This window comes from Pongo abelii, chromosome 1, assembly GCF_028885655.2.
Source record: "Pongo abelii isolate AG06213 chromosome 1, NHGRI_mPonAbe1-v2.0_pri, whole genome shotgun sequence".
Taxonomy (NCBI): Eukaryota; Metazoa; Chordata; class Mammalia; order Primates; family Hominidae; genus Pongo; species Pongo abelii.
Window position 1 is genome coordinate 111,440,759 of NC_071985.2, and position 23,644 is coordinate 111,464,402.

The 23,644-nt window shown below is 44.1% G+C and overlaps 2 protein-coding genes and 1 non-coding gene across 3 annotated transcripts in view; 2 read left to right on the forward strand and 1 right to left on the reverse strand.

Annotated features, from left to right (window-relative positions):
* The window catches only part of LOC100447686 (neuroblastoma breakpoint family member 12), a 2,265,351-nt gene that overhangs the window by 1,513,704 nt on the left and 728,003 nt on the right, over positions 1–23,644 (forward strand).
* On the reverse strand, positions 5,769–5,840 carry TRNAH-GUG (transfer RNA histidin (anticodon GUG)). Its single transcript has one exon. It is a non-coding gene; the product is annotated as a tRNA-His (tRNA).
* LOC112130763 (uncharacterized) lies at positions 17,576–18,108 on the forward strand. Its single transcript, XM_024240534.2, is given in 4 exon segments — positions 17,576–17,632; positions 17,634–17,822; positions 17,825–18,001; positions 18,004–18,108. Coding segments are annotated over 4 exon segments (528 nt in total).

Here is a 23,644-nt window from a genome sequence, read left to right on the forward strand (position 1 = left end):
AGAAGAAAACCTAGGCATTACCATTCAGGACACAGGCATGGGCAAGGACTTCATGTCTAAAACACCAAAAGCAATGGCAACAAAAGCCAAAATTCACAAATGGGATCTAATTAAACTAAAGAGCTTCTGCACAGCAAAAGAAACTACCATCAGAGTGAACAGGCAACCTACAAAATGGGAGAAAATTTTTGCAACCTACTCATCTGACAAAGGGCTAATATCCAGAATCTACAATGAACTCAAACAAATTTACAAGAAAAAAACAAACAACCCCATCACAAAGTGGGCGAAGGACATGAACAGACACTTCTCAAAAGAAGACATTTATGCAGCCAAAATACACATGAAAAAATGCTCACCATCACTGGCCATCAGAGAAATGCAAATCAAAACCACAATGAGATACCATCTCATACCAGTTAGAATGGCAATCATTAAAAAGTCAGGAAACAACAGGTGCTGGAGAGGATGTGGAGAAACAGGAACACTTTTACACTGTTGGTGGGACTGTAAACTAATTCAACCATTGTGGAAGTCAGTGTGGTGATTCCTCAGGGATCTAGAACTAGAAATACCATTTGACCCAGCCAACCCATTACTGGGTATATACCCAAAGGACTATAAATCATGCTGCTATAAAGACACATGCACACATATGCTTATTGTGGCACTATTCACAATAGCAAAGACTTGGTACCAACCCAAATGTCCAACAATGATAGACTGGATTAAGAAAATGTGGCACATATACACCATGGAATACTAGGCAGCCATAAAAAATGGTGAGTTCATGTCCTTTGTAGGGACATGGATGAAATTGGAAATCATCATTCTCAGTAAACTATCACAAGAACAAAATACCAAACACCGCATGTTCTCACTCACAGGTGGGAATTGAACAATGAGAACACATGGACACAGGAAGGGGATCATCACACTCTGGGGACTGTTGTGGGGTGGGAGGAGGGAGGAGGGATAGCATTAGGAGATATAACTAATGCTAAATGACAAGTTAATGGGTGCAGCACACCAGCATGACACATGTATACATATGTAACTAACCTGCACATTGTGCACATGTACCCTAAAACTTAAAGCATAATAATAATAAAATAAAATAAAAAGGGTCAATGTTCAGCGGTGCGTGTATTGTCTAGATTAACATCTTAAACAACAGAAAACAGGGTTGAGAGCAGAGAACTCGTCTGACTACAAATTTACCAGGGCTGAGTTTTCCCAACCCTAGTAAGCCTGAGAGTTTTGCAGGAGACCAGGGCTTATCTCAGTCCTTATCTCAACTTCACAAGACAGACGTTCCCAGAGTGGCCGTTCATAGACCTCCCCCCAGAGATGCATTCTTTTCCCAGGGTATTAATATTAATATTCCTTGCTAGGAAAAGAATTTAGCGATATGTTTACTACTTGCACATTAATTGATAGGCCCTCTGCAAGAAGAAAAATATGACTCTTTTTGCCCGACCCCACAGGCAGTCAGACCTTATGGTTGCCTTCCCTTGTTCCATAAAAATCGCTATTATTCCGTTCTTTTTCAAGGTGCACTGATTTCATATTGTTCAAACACATGTTTTACAATCAATTTGTACAGTTAACACAATTATCACAGTGGTCCTGAGGTGAGGTACATCCTCAGCTTACGACAATAACAGGATTAAGAGATTAAAGACAGGCATAAGAAATTATAAAAGTATTATTTGAGAACTGACAAATGTCCATATTAAGATGAAATCTTTACAATTTATGTTCCTCTGCCTTGGCTCCAGGCAGTCCCTCCATTTGGGGACCCTGACTTCCCATAACAGGGATCCTTGGCCCCAAGGCGGCAATCAGCATAGATGAGCAAGGACTTGTGTCCCATGCTGAAATGAGAGGGATGAAGTGACAGCATATCTTGACCTATGTGATGGTCACATGAGTTATGACCTATTTCAAAGCTTATTATGCTGTGTGAAAAAGAACAAAACCAGAGGACTTGCACAACCTGAGTTTCAGACTCACTCTAAGCTGTTATAAACAAGGCAGTGTGCAAGTGGCATTGGGAGACACAAATGCATTAACAGACTGACTTGGGAGACCTGAAACTGACCCACAGCTATACAGTACATAGGTTTTTTGCTTGTTTGTTAATTTCTTTTTGTTTTCTGAGACAGGGTCTCACTCTATCATCCAGGCTGGAGTGCAGTGGCCCCATCTCGGCTCACTGTAATGTCTGCTTCCCAGGCTGAAGCAATCCTCCTGCTTCAGCCTCCCAGGTAGCTCATACTACAGGTGCATTTTAGTAGACACGAGGTTTTGCCACATTGCCCAGACTGGCCTCCAACTCCTGGGCTCAAGTGATCTACCTGCCTCAGTCTCTCACAGTGCTGGGATTACAGGCATGAGCCACCATGACCGGCCATAGGTTTTCAATAGAAGCAGTTCAATGGGGCAAAGGAAATAGTCTCAATTTATTGCCTTTCATAAAGGAGAAGGGGGAGACGAACAAGGTTAATTCTCCCTTACACTACACTTGAAAGTAACTTGAGACACATTATAGACCAAAACTTAAAAGCCAAAGTTATAAAGCATTTCATGGATACTTTGTGACTTGTTGGTAGACAGAGATCTATTAAATAGGGCACAGAAAAAAAATGTGTAAAGGAAAGACTTGATAAATTAGACTTCATCAATATTAGCCATATCTTCTCATCAAAAGAGGCAACAAGGAAAGTGAAGAAATGAGACAGCCTCAGACAGGGAGAAAATAGTCACAGAACCTATCTGACCCCCAAACCCTGTCACTATAAAGTATGGTGAGATCTTCTTACCTGGTAATTAAAACAACAAAAACAAAAATAACAACAAGAAAAACCAATCAACCCAAGTATGCTAGATGAGTAAAAGACTTGAACAGATACATAAGAATAAAAGGTACACACATGGTGAATAAAGCACATACAATATGTTTAGCTATCAGGAAAATGGAAATTAAAACCACATTGAGACACCACTATAACTCCCAGTAGCATGGCTAAATTTATAAGGAGAGGAAACACCCAATCTTGGAGAAGATGAAGAACAACCACAACTCTCACACGTCATTGGTGGAAATGTAAAATGACACAACTACTTTGGCACAAGTTTTTGCAGTTTTTATGAACTTGCACATTATCTCACTCTTTGGTACCAGCAATTAGGCACGTAGGTTTTCCCCAAGGGACACGAAAACAGGTGCCCTCAAAATCTCTTGTGGGAAGAAAGTTCAAAGCAGGCTTATTCAGAATACCCAATACTGGTTTATTCAGAATAGCCAATACCCAGATGCTCATTATCGGGGTGGGGGTGGGGCGGGAATGGCCAACAAACTGTGCTGTTTCTTTGCAATGGAATACTACTCAGCATTGAAAGAGGAATGAACTTCTGCTACACTCAGCAGTGGATAGAGCCAGAGACATTATGCAGAGAGAAAGAAGCATGTAGAACAGAGTAGATGCACCGTGATTCCACCTGCGTGAAGTTCTAGAAGCAAAGGTAAAGTGAAAACAATCTGGAGAGTGATTGTTCACAAATAAGGCAGAGGACAATGACAATGATTTTTATAATTCTAGTGATTACGTTATTGATTGAGTAGTCACTAAATCCAGGCACGTCTGACAACAGCAGTGTAAGGCAGAGTTCCAAAGAGGCCTAACCTTCCACAGAAAAATGTTGAGGCACATAAAATTTAAGATAGTTAACCAAGGTCAGGCAAGGGCTGACATAGATTTCCAGCACAGAACCTGGGTTCTTGGACATAGATTAGACTGGACCTGTCCACTTCTCTGTTTCAGGTGTCTCTGGGATTCCCAGCTACACTGGAGAAGAGAGAGAAGGACAGAGAAGGAGATGGAGGGAGAGAGCAGTAGGGAAGAAATGGAGGGAGGCACAGGGCCCATAGCTGTCCAACAGCAGAGAAGTAACTCTTGCCAGTGTATTTACAGTATAGAGAGGTTTTCTGATGATCAGGACATTAGCAGATGCTAAGTTTGCTGTGGTCAGGAGATGAATTTGATATGCCATAGATTCAGAAATTAAAACGAAACCCTAAAGTTATTGGAAGAGAATGTAGCAGAATACATTTCTGCCTTAAGAGATAACAGGAAAAAATAAAGCAAAGTAGAATTTCACCGAAGTTATCAACTTCTGCTCATCAAGAATCACCATGAAAAAGTGAGAAGGTGAGCCACAGACTGGGAGAAGGTAATTGCACTGTTTACCTGAAAAAAAAAATAACTCAAATCTTGAATATAGGGAGTACTTTTTACAAATCAGTAATAAAAAGCAAAGCCAATTGAATTAGGGAAAATGCTTCAAAGCCTGTCTTCGCAAAGAAGGATCGCTAAACGGTGAAAAGGCATTAGCAAATATGCTCAACAGCATTACTCATTAAAGGAAACACAAATTGAAGCCACGATGTGGTACTGTTTTACATCCACCAGAACAGGTGTATTTAAAAAAACAGTAAACACCGCGTGCTGTCAAGGATGCTCAGCCGGTGGAACTCTCCTTGCTGGTGAGAAAGCATTCTGGAAGAAACCATTTGGCCGTTTCTAATAAAGTTAATATTACACCTACCCTATGACCCAACAATTCCAGTACTTGGTATTCCTCAAGGGAAATGAATGCACGTGTCCACAAAAAGACCTGCACAAGAAGAATCTTCATTCATCTTGTCCAGCAAGTGGCATCTGTTTCCTATCAGCAGGAGTAGAAGTCTGAACACTTCTGGCCCTAGCCTCTTGGTATCAGAGTCGCCAAGGAAATACATGGCAGTCAAGCACTGGACGGAAGAACAACACATTATTCACACAGAGAGGAGACAGAGCGGGATGTGGGCTCCGCTTCAGTCGTGGGCGTTGGTCCCCCATGGCCAGCAGGTCCCTCCATTTGGCCTGCACACACAGCCTCTTGAGAAGCAGAAGAGAGGGCCCCGCCCCCTCCCCTCAGCGGGTGGGGGTTGGGGGGGGCGCGGCCCGCGCAGATACAGCAGCTGGCCAGGTGCCAGTTGATGCACATGCTTAAGTGGAACAAAGGGGTACACACTAAGTCTGATCCGGGGAAAGATACTCCCACACAAGGAGGTGAGTCCAGCACAGGCTGTGAGGACTCCTTATCTCTTGGGAAGGAAGTGCTCCAGGCCCAAGGCCCATTCCTACCCAGCAGAGTGGAGGTGGAAAGACCCCTGGCACCAGATTGCCTTTCCCCACACTTTGCTGTTGGCATACAAACTTGGTGACGGGCACGGAGACAAGCCATTGTAGGCCACAACAAAGAGTTTGGAGTTTAAAGTCATTAAAAGCTTGTTGTCGTTTCGTGTGTAACAGCCCCAGTGACTGGAAAGCAGATTCCGAGCACACCATTGCCTTCGTGTAAGCCACCACCAACAGGGCTGACTGGGTTATTTGCTCTGTGAGGCTCAGAGACAGGACGGTGCACGTCCAGAGTTTCCCTTGGACTCCTCCCCAGGTTAGTGAGCTGTGAGGTCTCTTTTCCTTACCCCGACGTGCCCCCAGTGACCGGAAAAACGGTTCTGAGCACACCATTGCCTTCGTGTAAGCCACCAACAGGGCTGACTGGGTTATTTGCTGCGTGAGGCTCAGAAACAGGAGGGAGCACGTCCAGGGTTTCCCTTGGATTCCTCGCCAAGTTAGTGAGCTGTGGGGTCTCTTTTCCTTCCCCTGACGCGCCTGGTTGCGGGAGCAAAAGAGAACAGCTGATAGCTTAGACTAACGTGCCGTGACTCGGATTCGAACCGAGGTTGCTGCGGCCACAACGCAGAGTACTAACCACTATACGATCACGGCGAGCCACAGGCCAAGCCGCGATGGCTGGGTTTGCTCTAGCCATTTTGACGTCAAGAGATTTCAATTATTAGGCGGATTTGTTCCCAGACAGCCACAGGGGACTCGCGCTTTTCTTTCATGCCCGCTCTGCTTTTCCCTCCCTTCCTCCCAATCTTCATACGTGATGAGAACAATTCTCATCTCCTCCACTCCAGCCTGGGCCTCCCTGCACCAGCCTCTCTCGGGAGGTCTCTCTGTCCTGATCCGCACCTCCTCTGCTTCTCTCGGGCCTCTCCGTATTTCTGCTTTTCACCCTTCCTCTCTCCCGCCCCACCGACGGAGGCCGAGGTGAGCGAGGGGAGCGCAAGCAGCTTAGAGACTCGGGTGAAGGCGGAGCCAAGAACGGGAAGAGCCATCACTAGAGCCTAGGGGGCGTTCTGCTTGCTTCCGTTGGGACCCACGCGGCTCAGGCCCAGGGAGTCGCGGACCCGGGCGTTTCCTGGGATGCTGGGTCTGACGCCTGCGAGGGTCAGGACGGGGCGAAGGCCATTCCGCTGCCCTTCCAGCTTCGGAATCACCCAATGCACGGGTTTCAACCCTAGCCGGCAAGATGCGCCTCTCAGGTTTTCCGAGGCTTTGGAGCCTGCACAATTGTTCTGCAAAAGGCAGTGGCTCCGCCGAACGTTGGATGGGCCCTTGGTCTGGTGATATCAGAAGGAGAGTTGACTGTCTGTGTGTCTCAGTCGGGTGGTATGCTTGCTTCCAAGTCTGGAGGTGGGTGGTTCGAGCCTGTTCTATGGAGCGTTTCTTGCATTTTAAAAATGCTTAAACCGCTGGCAACTTTCTTCTATCGAGCACATGGTGTCATGGAAAGGCAGAGCGAGACCAACGTTACCCTCCGCTCCTCCGTGTCTCGCGCAGGACATGAGGAAGTAAATCAAGGTCCACTAGGATTCTGGGAACTCTCTCACCTTTTTTTTTTCTGAGACGGAGTCTCGCTCTGTTGCATGGCTGGAATGCCCTGGCGCGATCTCGGCTCACTGCAACCTCCGACTCTCTGGTTCAAGCAGTTCTCCTGCCTCAGCCTCCCGAGTGGCTGGGATTATAGGCATGCGCCACCTTGCCCAGCTAAGTTTTGTATTTTTAGTAGCTACGGGGTTTCACCATGTTGGCCAGGGTGGTCTCGATCTCCTGACCTCGTGACCCGCCCGCCTCAGCCTCCCAAAGTGCTGGGATTACAGGAGTGAGCCACCGCGCCTGGCGCGCGCGCTCTCTCTCTCTCTTTCTTTCTCCCTCTCTCTCTCTCTCTCTCTCTCCCTCTCTCTCTCTCTCTCTGCCTCTCTCTCTCTCCCCTCTCTCTCTTTCTCTCTCTCTCTCTCTCTCTCTGTCTCTGTCATTCATTTAGCCCTTTCCACACGCTTTTGAGGTTAAATTGGTTCTGTGATTTTACAATTACATATGATGCTCTAGTCATTCTTGTACGGGCATTTTTAGCCACTGGTGTAAGTATTTCTATAGGATAGAGGTGCAATTACTATAGGAAGAGCAATTACTCTATCATAGTGTTCACGCGGTTTTTATATAATTCCATTCTCTCTCCTCTGTTGGCTTATTAGCTATAACTAATAGTTATATTATTTTAGTAATTGCCTTAGGGCTTATAGCAAACCTTTTTAACTTATCACAGTCAACCTTCAAGTGATATTATACCTCGCCTTCTGGCCTTGACGCTATTGCTGACATGCACTTTACCTTTGGGCATGTTATAAACCCCACAACCCATTGTTGCTTTTGTTTAAATGGTCAAATTTTTACAAAAGAAACTTAAAAAATGAGAAAATACCTAGTATAGTTACCCATTTCTGGTGTTCTTCATTTCCTCGTGTAGATCTGGATTTTCGTCTGGTATTGGGTTCCTTCTGCGTGGAGGACCCCTTTGACAGTTTTTGCAGTGTGGCTCGGCTGGCTGGTAGTGAATTCGGTCAGCTTTTGTACATCTCTAAATGTTCTTTTTTTTTTTTTGAGACGGAGTCTCGCTCTGTCGCCCAGGCTGGAGTGCAGTGGCGCGATCTCGGCTCACTGCAAACTCCACCTCCCGGGTTCACACCATTCTCCTGCCTCAGCCTCCCCAGTAGCTGGGATTACAGGCACCCGCCACCACGCCCGGCTATTTTTTTGTATTTTTAGTAGAGACGGGGTTTCACAGTGTTAGCCAGGATGGCCTCGATCTCCTGATCTCGTGATCCACCCGCCTCAGCCTCCCAAAGTGCTGGGGATTACAGGCGTGAGCCACCGCACCCAGCCTAAATGTCTTTATTTCTCTTCCAGTTTTGGGAATTTATTTTTTCTGACATAGTATTCCAGGTTAACTTCCCCTGCCCTCAGTACCTTAAAGATGTTGCTTCTCTGTCTGCTCGAAGCTCAGTTCTGGAGCTCCAGAACCTACCTACCCCAAGCCCAATATACACCTCCTTTCTGTCCCTCCCTCCTCGTTGCACCTGCCTTCACTGATTCTTCAGGCTGCACATCTCTGAGAAGATGACAATCCCTAGCAGAAGAACAAGAGAATCTTGGACACTTCTGTCCATGAAGCCGTAGATGCGAGCAGATAGCCTCATTCCGTGGCGGTGTGACTCTGAAGTCACTCAGGTTTTCTGTGCCTCCATTTCTGCCTTGTAAAATAGGCGCAATAGGAATGCGTTTCCGAATGGGTTGTTCCAAGTTTAAATAAGACACGGCAGTAAAACATTGAACCCATGCCCTGAGGCATAGTAAATGCTCCAAGAGCATTAGCCATTATCATCGGTGGCCTCATCATGGCTATTATTATCTACGTCCATCTTTGAAATAATTGCATATCCTTTTAGGGTATGGAGTGATCGCAACATATAACATTTCCTAATTGATGAACATTTATTATTACAATATTGCTGTTCCTTATCACAAATATTGCTGCTGGGAACACATTTCTGCATTTTAATCATCACCCGTATGTTTCTCTATGAAATCTTCACACACAATTTGGGGATGTTGCAAAATGTGTTCCTTCAACGGGAATTGAACCCCGGCAGCAGGGATGAAATCGCCAAATCCTTGCCACTAGACCACCAGGGAAGCTGACAGACACAATGGTCTCCTTTACAGAGGAAAAAAGAGAAGGTAAAGATTAACTTTCTAAGAGAAGGAGAGCCCAACTGAAAGTGGCTCTCCGTGACCCAAGCGGGCTGCAGGACTGCAGGGCTCCAGGCAGTCACTGGGCAGCTGCTCAACACCTCTCACCTCTGCCAGCTTGGCCGCTGCTTTGGGCTGTATTGAGGACAGGCCGCAAAGAAACTGAGCAGGTGTTCCATTCTAGCCTAGCTGTAGCAAGGGGTGAGGCAGAGCCAAGCACTTGCTCTCTTTCCGAGCCTCGGTTTCCTTGCCACCGAAGTGCGGACTTGGCTCTCAGTGAGTGACGAGCGGAATCCTTCTGATTCCTGATCTCTGAACTGGCGCAAGGGGCTCTACCAATAAAGACATGTGTAGGGGTCCCCTTTCGCCCCCAACTAGCTCAATTAGTAGAGCGTGAAACTCTGAATGGATGGGTCTTTGGCTCGAGCTCCAGGTGCAGATTTAGGTTCATTTTCTTTTGTTCCGCCACACAATTCGACCGGTTCCGCAACTGTCCTCGGGGCGCGAGGAAGCCAAGTGGGCTTCACAGGAAAGACCTCCTTCGTTTCAGGGACATTGTAGCTGTCAGCTTGAAATCTTCAGAAAGAAGATTTTGGCGATAGATGAGAAGACTGGAAATTTCTAGATCTAAAGCTAACATGAAGTCCACCTCATCTGGCGCCCTCGTCTCCCGATCCAACTCACGGATCCAACTCACGGCGGGCAAACCAGGCCTGGTTCCTAGTGCTCAGCGGGGTTTCAGGTAGTAATGGAACTCCTCACGTGCTTCTTGTGATCAGAGATGCAGCTAGGTTCCCCCATCCCAACCTTCAGCTCCCCTCCCCTCCCTTAAAAAAAAAAGAAAAAGAAAAGGTCATTATGAAAGCCACCTTTGGTGTGTGAGGCGAACCTCCTGACCCTACTCTAGCTAAACGACCCGAGCACCGCCCCTTGAGGACATACCCACGAAAATCTTAGGCGCCGCCTTGGGCAACTGCGTATTGCTGCCTGGGACAGATGAAATTCGACTGCATCTCGACATTCCTGCGGCGCTAGGAAAGTGCTAGCAAAAGGCCCTGGGAAGCACCTGCGATCCCTCAGGTAAGAAGACTGCGGATCGCAACAGGCCCGGGCTGAGGGTTCCCCGCTTGCTCCCGAAATGAGGACCCTGGAGACCCATAACCGGGCTACAGGATCCCGATTCTTTCCGCGGGGTATCCAGTTCCAGAACTAAGCGCCCCTGTGCGGGATTCGCCTGGCTGACACTCTCCGGCTCCCAGAAGCTGCAGCAGCCAGCGGATTTTGAGCTTCCGAGTCCCGGGTGCGCAGGAGTGTGGACGCCGCCCCTCCAGGGCTGCCAAGCCAAGAGGCCCCAAGCCAAGGGGCCTCATCCGCGCGCTCTTTCCTCGAGGGCCCTCCACTCAGGGTGTCAACAGACGTAGGTCAGGTGAGAAACCTGGATTTCTACACACACCTGGCTACAACGAGATGGCGCCACTCCCCTTCCCCTGCAGAAGCAGACTCAGAAAAAGGTAGTTAAAACGAAAGCTTTCAATAAAATCGAGAGTCTGATAACATAATACCCAAAAGTCCAAGTTTCGATTGAAAATCATTCATCATACCAAGAACCAGGAAAATCTTATGCTGAATGAAAATAGACAGGCAATACACACTGGCAATAAGATGAGAAGGTGTTGGGATTGTCTGACAAAGATTTTAAAGCAAGCAAGCCTGATGAAAATGATTTAGTAATTATGAGCACATTCGAAACCAATGGACAAATAGAAAGCCTTAGCAAATAAATACAAGACTTAGCGGAGAACCAAATGGAAGTATTAGAAGTGGAAAATACAACAACCAAAATAAAAAGTCCAGCACATAGGCCCAACAGCAGAATGGATGGTGCAGAGCAAAGAAATCCATCCACTACAGATGAAAAAATAGAAATTACACAATCTTAACAGGGAAAAAATAGACTGGGTGAGAAAGTAAGCAGAACCTCAGGGACCTGTGAAACTACCTCAAAAGGTCTCACTTTCAATTTGTTATTTATGTCTGGAAGGGGAAGAGGAAGAGGACAAGGCTGAAAACATACAGAAGTAAATGGCTAAAAGCTTCCCAGAGTTGGCAAGAGACAGAAATCTACAGGTTCAAGAAGCTGTGAGAACCCCAAATACGATAAAACCCAAAGAGGTCTATGGCAAGACACATGAAAAAATAAAATGTTGGAAATGAAAGACAAAGAAAATATCTTGAAAGCAACAGAGAAAGGTGACACCTTACCTAGAAAGGAAAAACAATTCTGGGGATGATGGATTTCTCATGAGAAACCATGGAGGCAGAATGAAGTTGCCAGGTACTTTTCAAGCTGTGAAAGAAAACAATTGTCAGCCCAGACTCCTCTCTCCAGCAGAAACATCTTTCAGGGATTAAGGGGAAGGTCAAAACAGTTTCAGATTAAGAAAAGCTAAGGGAATCTCTGACCAGCAGTTCTATCTTAAAAGAAAGGCTAAAGGGAGTGCTCTAGACAGAAAGGAAATGATTAAAGAAGGAACCTTGGGACATCAGTATGAAAATTAAAAAAAAAAAAAAAGTAAGCAAAATAGGCCTTCCTTCTTCTCTTGAGCTTTCTAAACTACGATTGACGGCTTCAGGAAAAAATCATAACATCATTTGATGTGGTTCTAACTCTCTGTAAAAAAAAATCTTTGAAACAATCATAAACTGGGAGGGTAAAGAGACCTACAAGGGAGGTAACTCGTCTATCATTCATTCAAACTGGTACAACAATGACACCAGTATACTGTGTGGTAAGATAGAGATGCACAGACATATGAATGTCTGGGAAACCAAGAGAGATATGCAAACAGATATACTCAGAAACACTAAGGATAAGGCAAAACACCATTCTCAAAGATGTTCAAGTCACCACAGGAAGGTAAGAAAAAGAAAGCATATCCAGAAAACGACACCAGAGAGAACAAACATAAAAGGAAAAATATAATGGCAGACTTAAGCCCTACCCTATCAATCATCATATTAAATATCAATGGCCTAAATATACCAATTACAAGACACAGATTGGCAGAGGAGGTTAATGGACATGACACAACTACATCCTGGCTACAAACAGACTACCTTCAAATATGATGATACAGGCAAGTTGAAATCAAAGGGATGGGAAAAGATGTATCATGCAAACCTTAGACAAAGGAAAGCAAGACTGGTTATATTAATGTCAGATATAGTACATTTCAGAATAAAGAAACTAATCAGAGACATAGAGGGACAATATATAATGAGGAAACAACCAATCCACCAACTCCTCCCCTGACAAAAGTCATAAATGTCTATGCAACAACAACTGAAAGTACTGAACAGTGAACTAGACAAATCCACAAATATAGCTGTATGCTTCAACGTCCCCCTTTCTCAACAATTTATACAATAACCAGACAGAAAATCAACAAGAATATAGAAGAACCCAACAGCGTGATCAACCAGCGGGACTTCAATTGACAATTTTAGAACACTCAACCACACCAGAATACACATTGTTATGGGATGCATTGTGCCCAGCCACCCCAAATTCATATGTTAAAATCAGAACATTAGTAGCAACTGGTGATATACTAATTAAAATCACAATGGGAAATTGTTACATACCTATCAGAATGGCCAAAAGAAAAGCGTAACCACAACAAGTGCTGTCAAGGATTCAGAGAAAGCTGGATCACTCATACATTGCTGGTGGAAATCTGAAAGGTTACAGCCCACTCTGGAGAATATCTGTATAGTTTTTACTTTTAAAACTATATGTGCAACTACCATACCACCTAGGAATTGTATTCCCTGCACTTATCACAGAGGAATAGAATCTTATGTTCACACAAAATCCATGTACTTAAAGTTTATAGCAGCCTTGTTTTTAATAGCCAGAATTGGGGGAAAAATGTATAGACGACTTTCATGAGGTGAATGGTTAAACAAATTGTGTTATATATCCATAGCATCGAATAGTCCTCAATAATTTTTTTTAAAAAACAACAAACTATTGATAGCCACAATAACCTGGATGAATCTCCACAGAATTATGCTGAGTGGACAAAGGGTAATCCCAAAGGCGACCTGTAGGATTCCACTTACGTAACGTTCTTGAAATGAATAAATTATATGAATGGGGAATAGATTAGTAGTGGCCAGGGGTTAAGGAGGGAAGGAGGAGCAGCACTGAAGAGACAGGTTCATGGCTATAAAAAGGCAACATGATGAATCCCAGTGTTGATGGAAATGTTCTGTACCTTGCTTGTATCAATGTCAATCTCCTGGTACTGTGGCATTTGCAATACATTTGCAGTATTTGCAAAAATTACCATTTTGGAAATATTACCAAGATGTTACCATTGGAGGAAACTGAGTAAAGGGTACAAGGGACCTCTCTTTTTCTCTCTGAGTTCTTAAGATTGTATGTGAATTATTAAAATGTAAAAATTAACTTAAAAAATCCTAAGTATATTTCTCCTTGACTGATCATGCCTTTGCTTAAAAACATTAAGGGAACAATATTTTTCCCAACACCCTTTATTTTCTTGAAGACAGTTTTAACAAAAGCTGTTCTTAGGGCTTTTCCTAAAAGTTTAAAACTTCTAGTAATCCTTACTGTTCTTCTTTGAGAACCCTCCAGGGTTTTGTTTTATTTATTTATTTTACACCTTTCAAAAGAATAAAGACAAAAACTGGCAATTAATACTATATTAGTCTTAGTTCTCCAGAGAAAGAAATGAGCAGTATTCACACACACACATGCACACACACACACACACACACACGCAGACACACAGAAGCAGAGAAACCCAAGTTCTACTCTGAGTAAGCTCTAGACCTAGGAGAGTCAAATATAGTTCAAGACCAAGTCCAAGGCTTAAGGCAGAAGACTGATGTCCCAGCTCAGAGACAGTGCAGCAGAAAAACTTCTTTCTTAACCCTTCATCGTATTAAAGCCATCCATGGGTTGGATGAGGCCCACTCACACCCAGGAGGGCAATCTGCTTCACTGAGTTTACTGATTCAAATGTCAGTCTCTTCCAGAAACACCCTCAGAGACACAGTGAGAAATCACATCTAACCAAATATCTGGGCACCCTCTGGCCCAGTCAAATTTCCACAAAAATTAACCTTCACAAAAACTCTCAATAGCAGTGACTAATAAATGTAGCATCATGTCCTGCCTGTTTATCCCATGATGATTAATATATTCCAGCGTAACACTGGCTTCTGTTCCCTTACTGTAGCAACACGTAGGAGTTTCATTTAACGTGAGGATAATTTTTACCTTATGAAGTCTCTCCCTACCCATACATACCATTGCCACTTGTGGATTGTCATTTTGCCATGGCTTTCTTATATAAAATATCAACAGGCTGTATACTTTGAAAATGTAAGTTTGAATTTCATCCTGGCTGCATAAGTCACTTTCCATTTTGACAAAGCCTAGATATATTTTTATCTCCTGAATATTGGTAATGCATACCTATTTTGGGGCACACTGTCAATCTCATGGTTTTCTTTGTTTTCATTTAGATCTCAATAGATATGCCTAGGCTGCTGAAATGTCACTGAAAATGGCCCGTGGCCTTGTCCATCTATCAGAGTCCAGCAAAATCTTGACCATGGAATGGGGGAATGGAAAATGAGAACCAACAAATTCAGCACACAAAGAATCAGTTTAAACCTCTGTGCTAAGAGATGATTAGACTCTATCATGACTTCTAATGGCATAAGACCATATCCCGTGGATGACCCTAGGCTCCCATGGCAATGCCTGCCTAAGAAAGCTCAAGGCTGCCAGGGGAACTTACTTTAGTTCTAGCCAATACCTGCTGATGATGGTAGGTTCTTTCTTATAGCACTTACTAAGAAGGGAATCCTTCCTCCATCCCTTTGAGATATGTGTGTATCTCCTAGGGACTCCAGTGTGTCTTTCCCCAGGATCTGAAAGCCATTCCTTTGAGGTATAGTCCTCAGGAAGAACTGAGTCTCTGTCTTCCAGTCTCTGTGGGAGGTTAGAATCCTAATGTCTAATATTGCCAGCTGGCAGACACAGCTGTCTTGATGAGGCAGAAGCTTACAATGACCAATCTTTTGTAATGTTTCACTTGTGCTGTGCCCTCGCCCCTGCCTCACTCTCTGATTAGAATGCCATCACCTCTGCACAAATGTGATGAAGCTCAGCCCCTTCCTCTATGGTCAGTAGTTACTGAATAAAATCTGTTTTCACAGCTTTGATTAATGTCTGACTTTATCTTTGACAAAATAAGTGTAAGCAATTGTTTTTAGTGGCACGGCAGCTGCAAAGAGAGGCACAGACATGGTGGGAGAGGGAGGAATCATCTGAACCTTCTCCTTTCATAGGCATCTATTACTGCCTGGTGTTTATAAGCCTGAGACTTGGCTGGGCTGCCCTGGTGTATCCCTCCATGGCTCTGCGGCGGGACTTGAATAGGCTGGTGGTGACACTTGGTGTGACCACAGCCACCTTCAAAGATGCCATTAAGGGTTCACTAGAAAATGAAAGGAAACATAGAAAAACTGATTTTGAAAGTTGTTGCCTCTCCCGCTTCCTCATACAGAGTGTGTATGATATTGCTGTGTGATGTTAGTTGGACTGCAATTTAGCACAACAGCTTTTCTAATAATTGGCAGTTTTTCATCTAGTTAAGCCTACCTGAAAAGGAAGCACACTTACTTTTATTGATTACCCCCATTAAATGAACAATACATCCAACAAGGCTTCTACCAAAAATGTTCTTATTAACCTCATTTTTCTACTAAAGAAAAACTGGGAATAACACAAATCTTCATCATAACACAAATCTTCATCAACAGAAGAATTTAATACTGACTGTTATATAGTCATAAAACAATCCCAGAAGTTCACTCAATGACATCAAAACCAGAAATCCACACTGATGCCACTGATGGCAGAAAATCATGGTACAAAAATGAGAGAGAGGAGAGAGGAAAAAAGATACTGTAGCCATAGTAGTGGGTAAAAGCCAAAGAGCTCAGTTTCTACTCATGATATTCAGTAGAAGAACCGAAGGAACATGAGCCAATACCTCTAAGGGTCCAGGTCTGCACAAGGTGCCTGTTGGTTGCAGGGTTCTGTTGGCTCCAATGATGTATCGCAAATGGGCTAATTTTTATGGACATAGCCACTGCAGAAATCTATCAAAGAATAATAAAGGGATAGCTATTTGCATGTTGATTTACCGTTGTATAGGAGGGAAAATGGGCATTACATCAATTTGGTCAAACAAAAGCACAACCAAGATTTATGAAGAAAAGAGGAAAGGGGAGAAGAAAAAATTATCTGGGACCTTTGTTATTTTGCTCCCCTTGTATAAGCAACTTGACAGAAAGCTGACAAAGAGGTCACTGTGGCCCATCTTCTCCGGACCCATGTGACTTGGTCACCACAGAAAACAATTACAGATGTTGGAGGACTTTGAAACATCCTAGAAGTTTAGCAGCTCATCCTATGCCACAGAATATCTGTACGTAATGTCCACCATTTCCTTCGGTTGTATACCCCCTCAGTTAAGCCAGGAGGATGCCTCTCCTCTCAGTGGAATATCATACATCGATGTGTAGAAACGTTTGTTGTGCCGGCAAGTAAATGACAAAAGGGACATTGATAGAATTGGGAAACAAATTGGAATATGATTTGGTATCGCTCCCACGGAAGATAAATTTGCAGAATGTACTCAAATTAGAAGCATTAAATAAATGCTGTAATGTAAAAATGGCACATCCTCTTCTCTACGCTATAGAAATATCTGCACGAGTGTCCAAAGATATGTGTACAAGAATAGTGGAGATTGCAGCATCATTTGTAATCCTAAAGCCATGAAACCCACCTCATTTCAAAAACATCTTGAAAAGGGTTAAATCATGCACAAACAGAGGAAGAAATGCTGTTTTCACAAAAAATGGCGAGGATCACCATGACGATGACTGATTCCACTGGTCACATTATTGATAGAGGAATTACTAAACCCAGGCACATCCGGGGACAGAATACTACTATAATAGGTCTCCTATTATTAAACATGAAAAACTCGAGGCACTTTACTCCCCCAAGCCTTCCATGGGAGCAAAGAACATTTTTATCACACCAGAAGTGAGTTCCTGTCTAAGGTCTCTGGGATTCTTGAGTTTGACAGGTAAAAGGCACCATGGGCCTTGCCAAGCCTCAGACCTAAGAAGGTGGGGAAGAGGACATGTGTGTCTCCTGATTAGGCTGGAGTTGATTGTATATCAACAGAAACGGGTTAAAACAACAAAGCGAGGCGTCCCTGGTTGGGCCCGGACCACCAGCCTTTCTGTTAACAGCTAAGCGCGCTAACTGATTGCGCCATAGAGATCGCTACTACTGATTCTACCGGGAGCTACATGCAGGGCACACTCCCCAAACTCTCCCCACCCCTTTTGTCCTGAGGGCCTGCCCCTCAGGAGGGAAAACCAGAGAGATTAGAGCGGTGAGTCGCGCGGATCACGTTGCACACCCGCGGGTTGGGAGATTCTGGAGCCAGAAGGACCGCCGAATGGCCTTCGCCCGCCCTGCCCCTCGCCTGCTTCAGAAGCCCCGGGAAACGCCCCAGTCTGCGGCCCGGGCCCGAGCCGCCTGGGGGCCCATGGGAAGCTGAATGCCCAGTGGGCTCCCAGGATGGCTCTTCCCGTTCTTTGCGCCGCCTTCACCCGGTGAGGGAGCCTGTGCCCACCCTGCCCAGTCGCTTTAGGGGCCGCTGCAGAGCTTCCGCTGCCATCTTCGGATCCTGTGTCCGCAGTGGGGCTCCACCAGGGCAGGGATGGTGGTGAGAGTTCCTCGTGGTCCCCTCGCGGGGAGCAGGGTCTGCCACTCACCAGGGCGCAGGACTAAGACTCGTCGAGTGAATCCATTGTCGCCTTTAACTTTTAGTCCTTTGAAGAGTCCTGAGAATGTAAATCATGAACTATTTCTCTGTGGGGAAGTTTTGTTTTGTTTTGTTTTGCGATAGGGTCTCACTTGGTCCCCCAGGCTGGAGTGCAGTGGTGCAAACAAGGCTCACTGCAGCCTCGACCTCCCGGGGCCAAGTGATCTTCTTGTCTCAGCCCCCAAGTAGCTGAGATGACAGGCGCGCGCCACCACGCCCGGCTAATTTTTGTATTTTTTGTAGAGACAGGATTTCGACATGTTGCCGAGGCTCGTCACGAAGGGGAAGTAGGTTCTTTCTGAAAAGCATTTATTCAGATTGCTTTATCGGGCATCCTGTGGGGCGCGCAAGTGGCGTGGCCTCCAGTGGCCTCTCTTGCCACTCTTAGGCAGAGAGCTGCGGGGACTCAGCTGCACTGTTTCTGGGTGCCTGTCTTGAGCAGGAGGCCGGAGCCGGGCAAGGGGTGAATCCAACAGGGAATTGCTAGGAGGAGGGCAAGGAAGTCGGTAGAGGCGTGGACCAGGGAGACGAAACTTTCCAGTAGCTTTGTGCAGCGGTAAGGACTGCACAAGGGAGAGATGAGAAGTGTTTTTTTATTGTAGCAGAATGGTGAAGAAAGGGAGGAAAAACGGAGAGACACCAAGAACGAACGAAATCTACGCGGACCCTTAGGTCTCCAAAACGGAAGCAGCCCTGCATTAAGTTTAAAGAAAGAGCCCGGCGCCCTTCAGCTCCTGTGGCTTGCGGTGATCATATTGTTGTTAGTACTCTGCGCTGTGGCCGCAGCAGCCTTGTCTCCAATCCAAGTCATGGCCACATCCATTCTAGGGTGTAGTGCTCTTCTTTCCCTTTCGCCTCCAATCTCAGCCTAGGCTGAGCCGCTGACGTGCGGCTAGAGAGGTCACAACTTTTCTGTGGCTTAGGAACTCCTGGTACTGGTGAGAATAGAAAGAACCCCTACCCTGCACGCCTAGAGGTCTGGTCATCTTGAAAGACTTTTGCCTCCTCTCTGAACAAGTACAACACCCAAAAGGTGAGGTGCTCCCTCTCAGACAGCCTTACTGGAATCTTTTACTGTTGACATGATGTGGCTGTACCCGCTTTTCTGACTCAGATACTTCAAGAATCCGTGGGGCCTTTTCAGGCCAAATCAGAAATGAACAAGAGAAGATGAGAGTTCGCACTCCAACTGGGTATTTTAAGTAAAACCTAAAGAATACAATAAAATCTAAAGTTAATGACATTCTCCAACCCCAAATTTTAATTTTGTTTTTATTTATTTATTTATTTATTTATTTTGCTACCAATAAATGACTGAAGTATAATCCACAGAGACCAAAGTACACCAATCTTAAGTGCGTGGCCCAGCGCACTTTGACAAAAGAAACCATCACCTAGATCAAGTTACAGGACATTTTCAACAGACCAAAAAGTTGTGAGAGCCCCTTTTCAGTCAATCTTCACCCCAACACCACTTAGGCAATCACTATTTGATTTCTATCTCTGTGGTATACTTTTGCTTCTTGTAGAAATCACATAAAGGACTATACTGATTTTGCCTGTGTTTTTCTTTTTTTAAACGCAACAATGGTTATGAGATGCTTCCATTTTATGGCATGTATCTCAGCTCTTTGCTGTTATTAATGAGTGTTATTCCAACATGTGAGTATACTACAGTTGATGGACAATTGGGATATTTCTAGTTTGGGCTATTATGAATAAGGTGCTTACAAATATTCTACTATGGGTCTTTTTATGGGCCTGTGCCTTCAATTCTGTTGAGCATGAACCGAGCAATGGAATGGCTGGGTCATGAAGTAGGTGTATTTTTAACTGTATTAGAAACTATCAGACAGTATTTTAGAATGGTGGCACTATTGTATTCTCTTTTATTTTATTTTGTTTTATTTTATTTTATTTTTGAGACAGTCTCACTTTGTCACCCAGGCTGGAGTGCAATTGCACGATCTCTGCTCACTACAACCTCTGCCTCCCGGGTTCAAGCAATTCTCCTACTTCAACCTCAACCTCCCAAGTAACTGGGATTACAGGTGCTTGTCACCATGCCCAGCTAATTTTTGTATTTTTAGTAGAGATGGGGTTGCACCACATTGGCCAGGCTGATCTCAAACTCCTGACCTCAAGTGATCCGCCTAGCTCGGCCTCCCAAAGTGCTGGGATTACAGGCGTGAGCCACCACTCCCACCCGTACTATTGTATTTTCTTGCCAGCAACAAGAGTTACAGTTGTTCTGCATTTCTATAAGCCAGTGGCTTTCCCTGTCTCTTAAATGTTACCCATTCTGTTGGGTGTGTAATGGTGTATCATGGCATTTTAAATTTGTGTTTCCTGAATGAGTAATGATGCCAAGAATCCTTTCTTATGCCATTTGACCATTAAGAAATTCTCTTTGGTAAACAAACACCGTTCAACTGTTTTGCCCATTTTACATTGGCTTGACTCTTTTCTTCCTCCCCACGTTTATACACAAACTTTTCTATTTGAATAGAAAAGTTGAGAAGATAGTACACAGAATGGAGTAAAGAAGACGGAATGGGTTTTTGGAAACCAATTCACACTTTAAAGTTGTTTTAACATCATCCATCCCCAAAGAACAATGTATGTTTTCCAAAGACATCCCCTTATTGAAATATGCAGAGAAAGTGTGAGATAAAAGAGCATATACTAAACTCCTCAGAACATGTTTCTGAAAGTGGACAGGGAAATGGGAGTGGGATAAACAGAGAAAAGAAGGAAAGATAGTAAGGGCCTTGCTCAGAGCAGCCACCATAATGTGCCCTGAGCTAAGGTACATGATTACCTTCTTCCTGTGCACCTGAGATCTAAGAAAATATATTAACTAATCAGGGACATGGAATTTCAAAAACACTACAGGAAAACAGAAAATTTACCCAGACAGACCAGTCTAGTTAAGAAAAGCAGGAAGAGATTTTATAAACAAAGCAAAAACGCAGAAATCATACAATGAGGTGGTGAGAATGAGACTAACTATGCCGTCATCTCCAATATAATACTAATTGCTGTGAATTACGATGCACTTAAGTCTCTCAGATGGGATAGAAAAGGAAATGCTGGCTCTAATGGTTTAATGGGCAGAAAAGGGTTAAATATTCAAAGAAGTGCACATTATTTTATATATGTGTATATATATATAAATTTTTTTTTGAGACGCAGTCTAGCTCTGTCATCAGGCTGGAGTGCAGTGGCACGATTTCAGCTCACTGCAAACTCCACCTCCTAGGTTCAAGTGATTCTTCTGCCTCAGCCTCCCGAGTTGCTGGGACTACAGTCATACGCCACCATATCCAGCTAATTTTTGTATTTTTAGTAGAGACAGGGTTTCACCACATTGGCCAGGCTGGTCTCGAACTCTTGACCTCATGATCCACCCACCTCAGCCTCCCAAAGTGCTGAGATTACACATATGAACGACTGCGCCAGGTGAAAAGCAGTGCACATTATCTTTAGCAAGCTAACGCAGAAACAGGAAACCAAACACTGAAGTTTTTATCATTTCTTGAAGGCCAAGTCTGTGACAGCTTAGTCTGAGAGTTCCAGATACATAGCATGTTTTTTGCCCATTTGCTGGGTCTTTCCTCTCTCATCCTAAGTGCTGAAAGGACACATGTGGCAGGGAAAGAGAGTTTCTTGAGCTTGCCACAGTGGTGGAGGCATATAGATCATGATTGGCCACCACCAGATTACAGGCACAAAACCTGGTCGCTTCTCTCACATGAAACAAAAGGCATCTACCACTGATGTTGGAGCAAGGAACCCTTCCAACCCTTGGCCCCAGGTATAGGCCAGCTGCTGAGGTAGAGTTAGACACAAAAGCTGTCTATACTGGACAAGGGAAGGAGACTTGCTCTTGCCCAAGACTTCCCATCATTGAAAGGTAGAGTTCCACTACCCCAAGGGGATGTCACAGGAACACTAGGATTCAGGGACCCATGACCTGAGATTTGGTACACATTCAGTGCAATCAGTAATATGAGTTGGTTTCAGTCAATCATTTGAGTTGGTTGTAGACCCTTTCCTTTAATGACGAAAAACTGTGATGTGGGTACAAAGTTCCAACATCCAGAAAGATTGGCCTTGTTCTTAAGGGTATTATATTGATTGGATTTCTCTCAACCTCCTTCAGTTGTGTTTAGCATTATTAAAATTAAGTGACATTCAGTTGGATGAAGTGGTAATAAAAACAAGCTGTGAGAATTTCTAGTGATTTTTGATCCCAAGCCTTGTATCACTGTTGGGCCTTCATGTGTGTACTTGAAAACAAAACACGTACAATTGTTGCACTGGTTTCAAGATTTTAATGGTGAAAGCAACCTAATCAGTAATCAGTATCATATCCAGAAACCAATCTTGGAAATATGTGATTATGCTCTTTTAAAATAGCTGAAAAGAAGGCTGGGTGTGGTGGCTCATTCTTATAATTTCAGCACTTTGGGAGGCTGAGTCGGGCAGATCACTGAAGGACAGGAGTTCAAGGCCAGAAGCCTGGCCAACATGGCGAAACCTCTTTACTAAAAACACAAAAATCAGCTGGGCGTGGTGGTACACAACTGTAATTCCAGTTACTCAGGAGGCTGAGGCAGGAGAATCCCTTGAATCCGGAACTCAAAGGCAGAGGTTGCAGTGAGCTGAGATCCTGTCACTGTACCCCAACCTGGGTGACAGAGGGAGATTCTGTCTCAAAATAAGTAAATAAAACAGCCGAAAAAAAATGACTGTGTGTTTATTCTCACTTTGTTCTTGTTTTGTTGTATAGTATTTAAATAAAAGGAGATTATTTATCCTCACACTGAATTTCCAAAACTGATATTTGCATTTAGTATTTTGTTAAATGATGGAGAGAAAATTTAATTGTCTTACTTTGAAAAGTTTGGCATAGGTTCTGTCACATTTTTGATGCTTTCAATCACAGTTCTGTCCTTAGAATGCTGGCAACTAGTTACATGCAAGGAGTATCCTAACCACTTTAATACAATGGTTTGAAGTGCTGCAGGCAGTAACTACTGGACAGCAGATCATAGTGTTTTTACTGGTGACACATTAGAGAGAAATAGAACTTTCTGCAGTACAAATGTCCTATTAACTAATCCTTATGCTATTAGCTTACAGGACTTTGACTCCTGGGTCTGAAAAAGGCAACTTCTCCTGCTAAATCCTGAATATTGACACCAGTTAATGCCTTGTCTTCAGACCCTGGGGAAGATGACAAACAAAATGAACTGCTTTCATGAGACACAGAACCAGAAATTGAAACCATCCAATCCCTTTAGGCCCAACAATCCCACATGTCCCGTTTTCCACCTCATGCCCCCTCTTCCTCTGGACAGAAGAGGTGGGCACGTGAGAGTTGTAAGGCTGGAGTTTGAGGGATAAGTTTAGTTCAGAGACTTTCTTTTCTTTCCCTTTCTTTCTTTTCTTTTATTTTCTTTCTTTCTTTTTTTTTTTTTTTTTTTTTTTTTGTATTTTTGGTAGACACAATGTTTCATCATATTGCCCAGGCTGGACTCAAACTCCTAAGTTCAAGTGATCCACACACTCTGGCCTCTCAAATTCAGAGATTTTCTATAAATTAGACATTACACTCAGGTGCACACTGATGCAAGGCCAGCATCTGGGCCCGTGTATTGCAATATCAGGGTCTTCTAGAGCATTTATCTACTC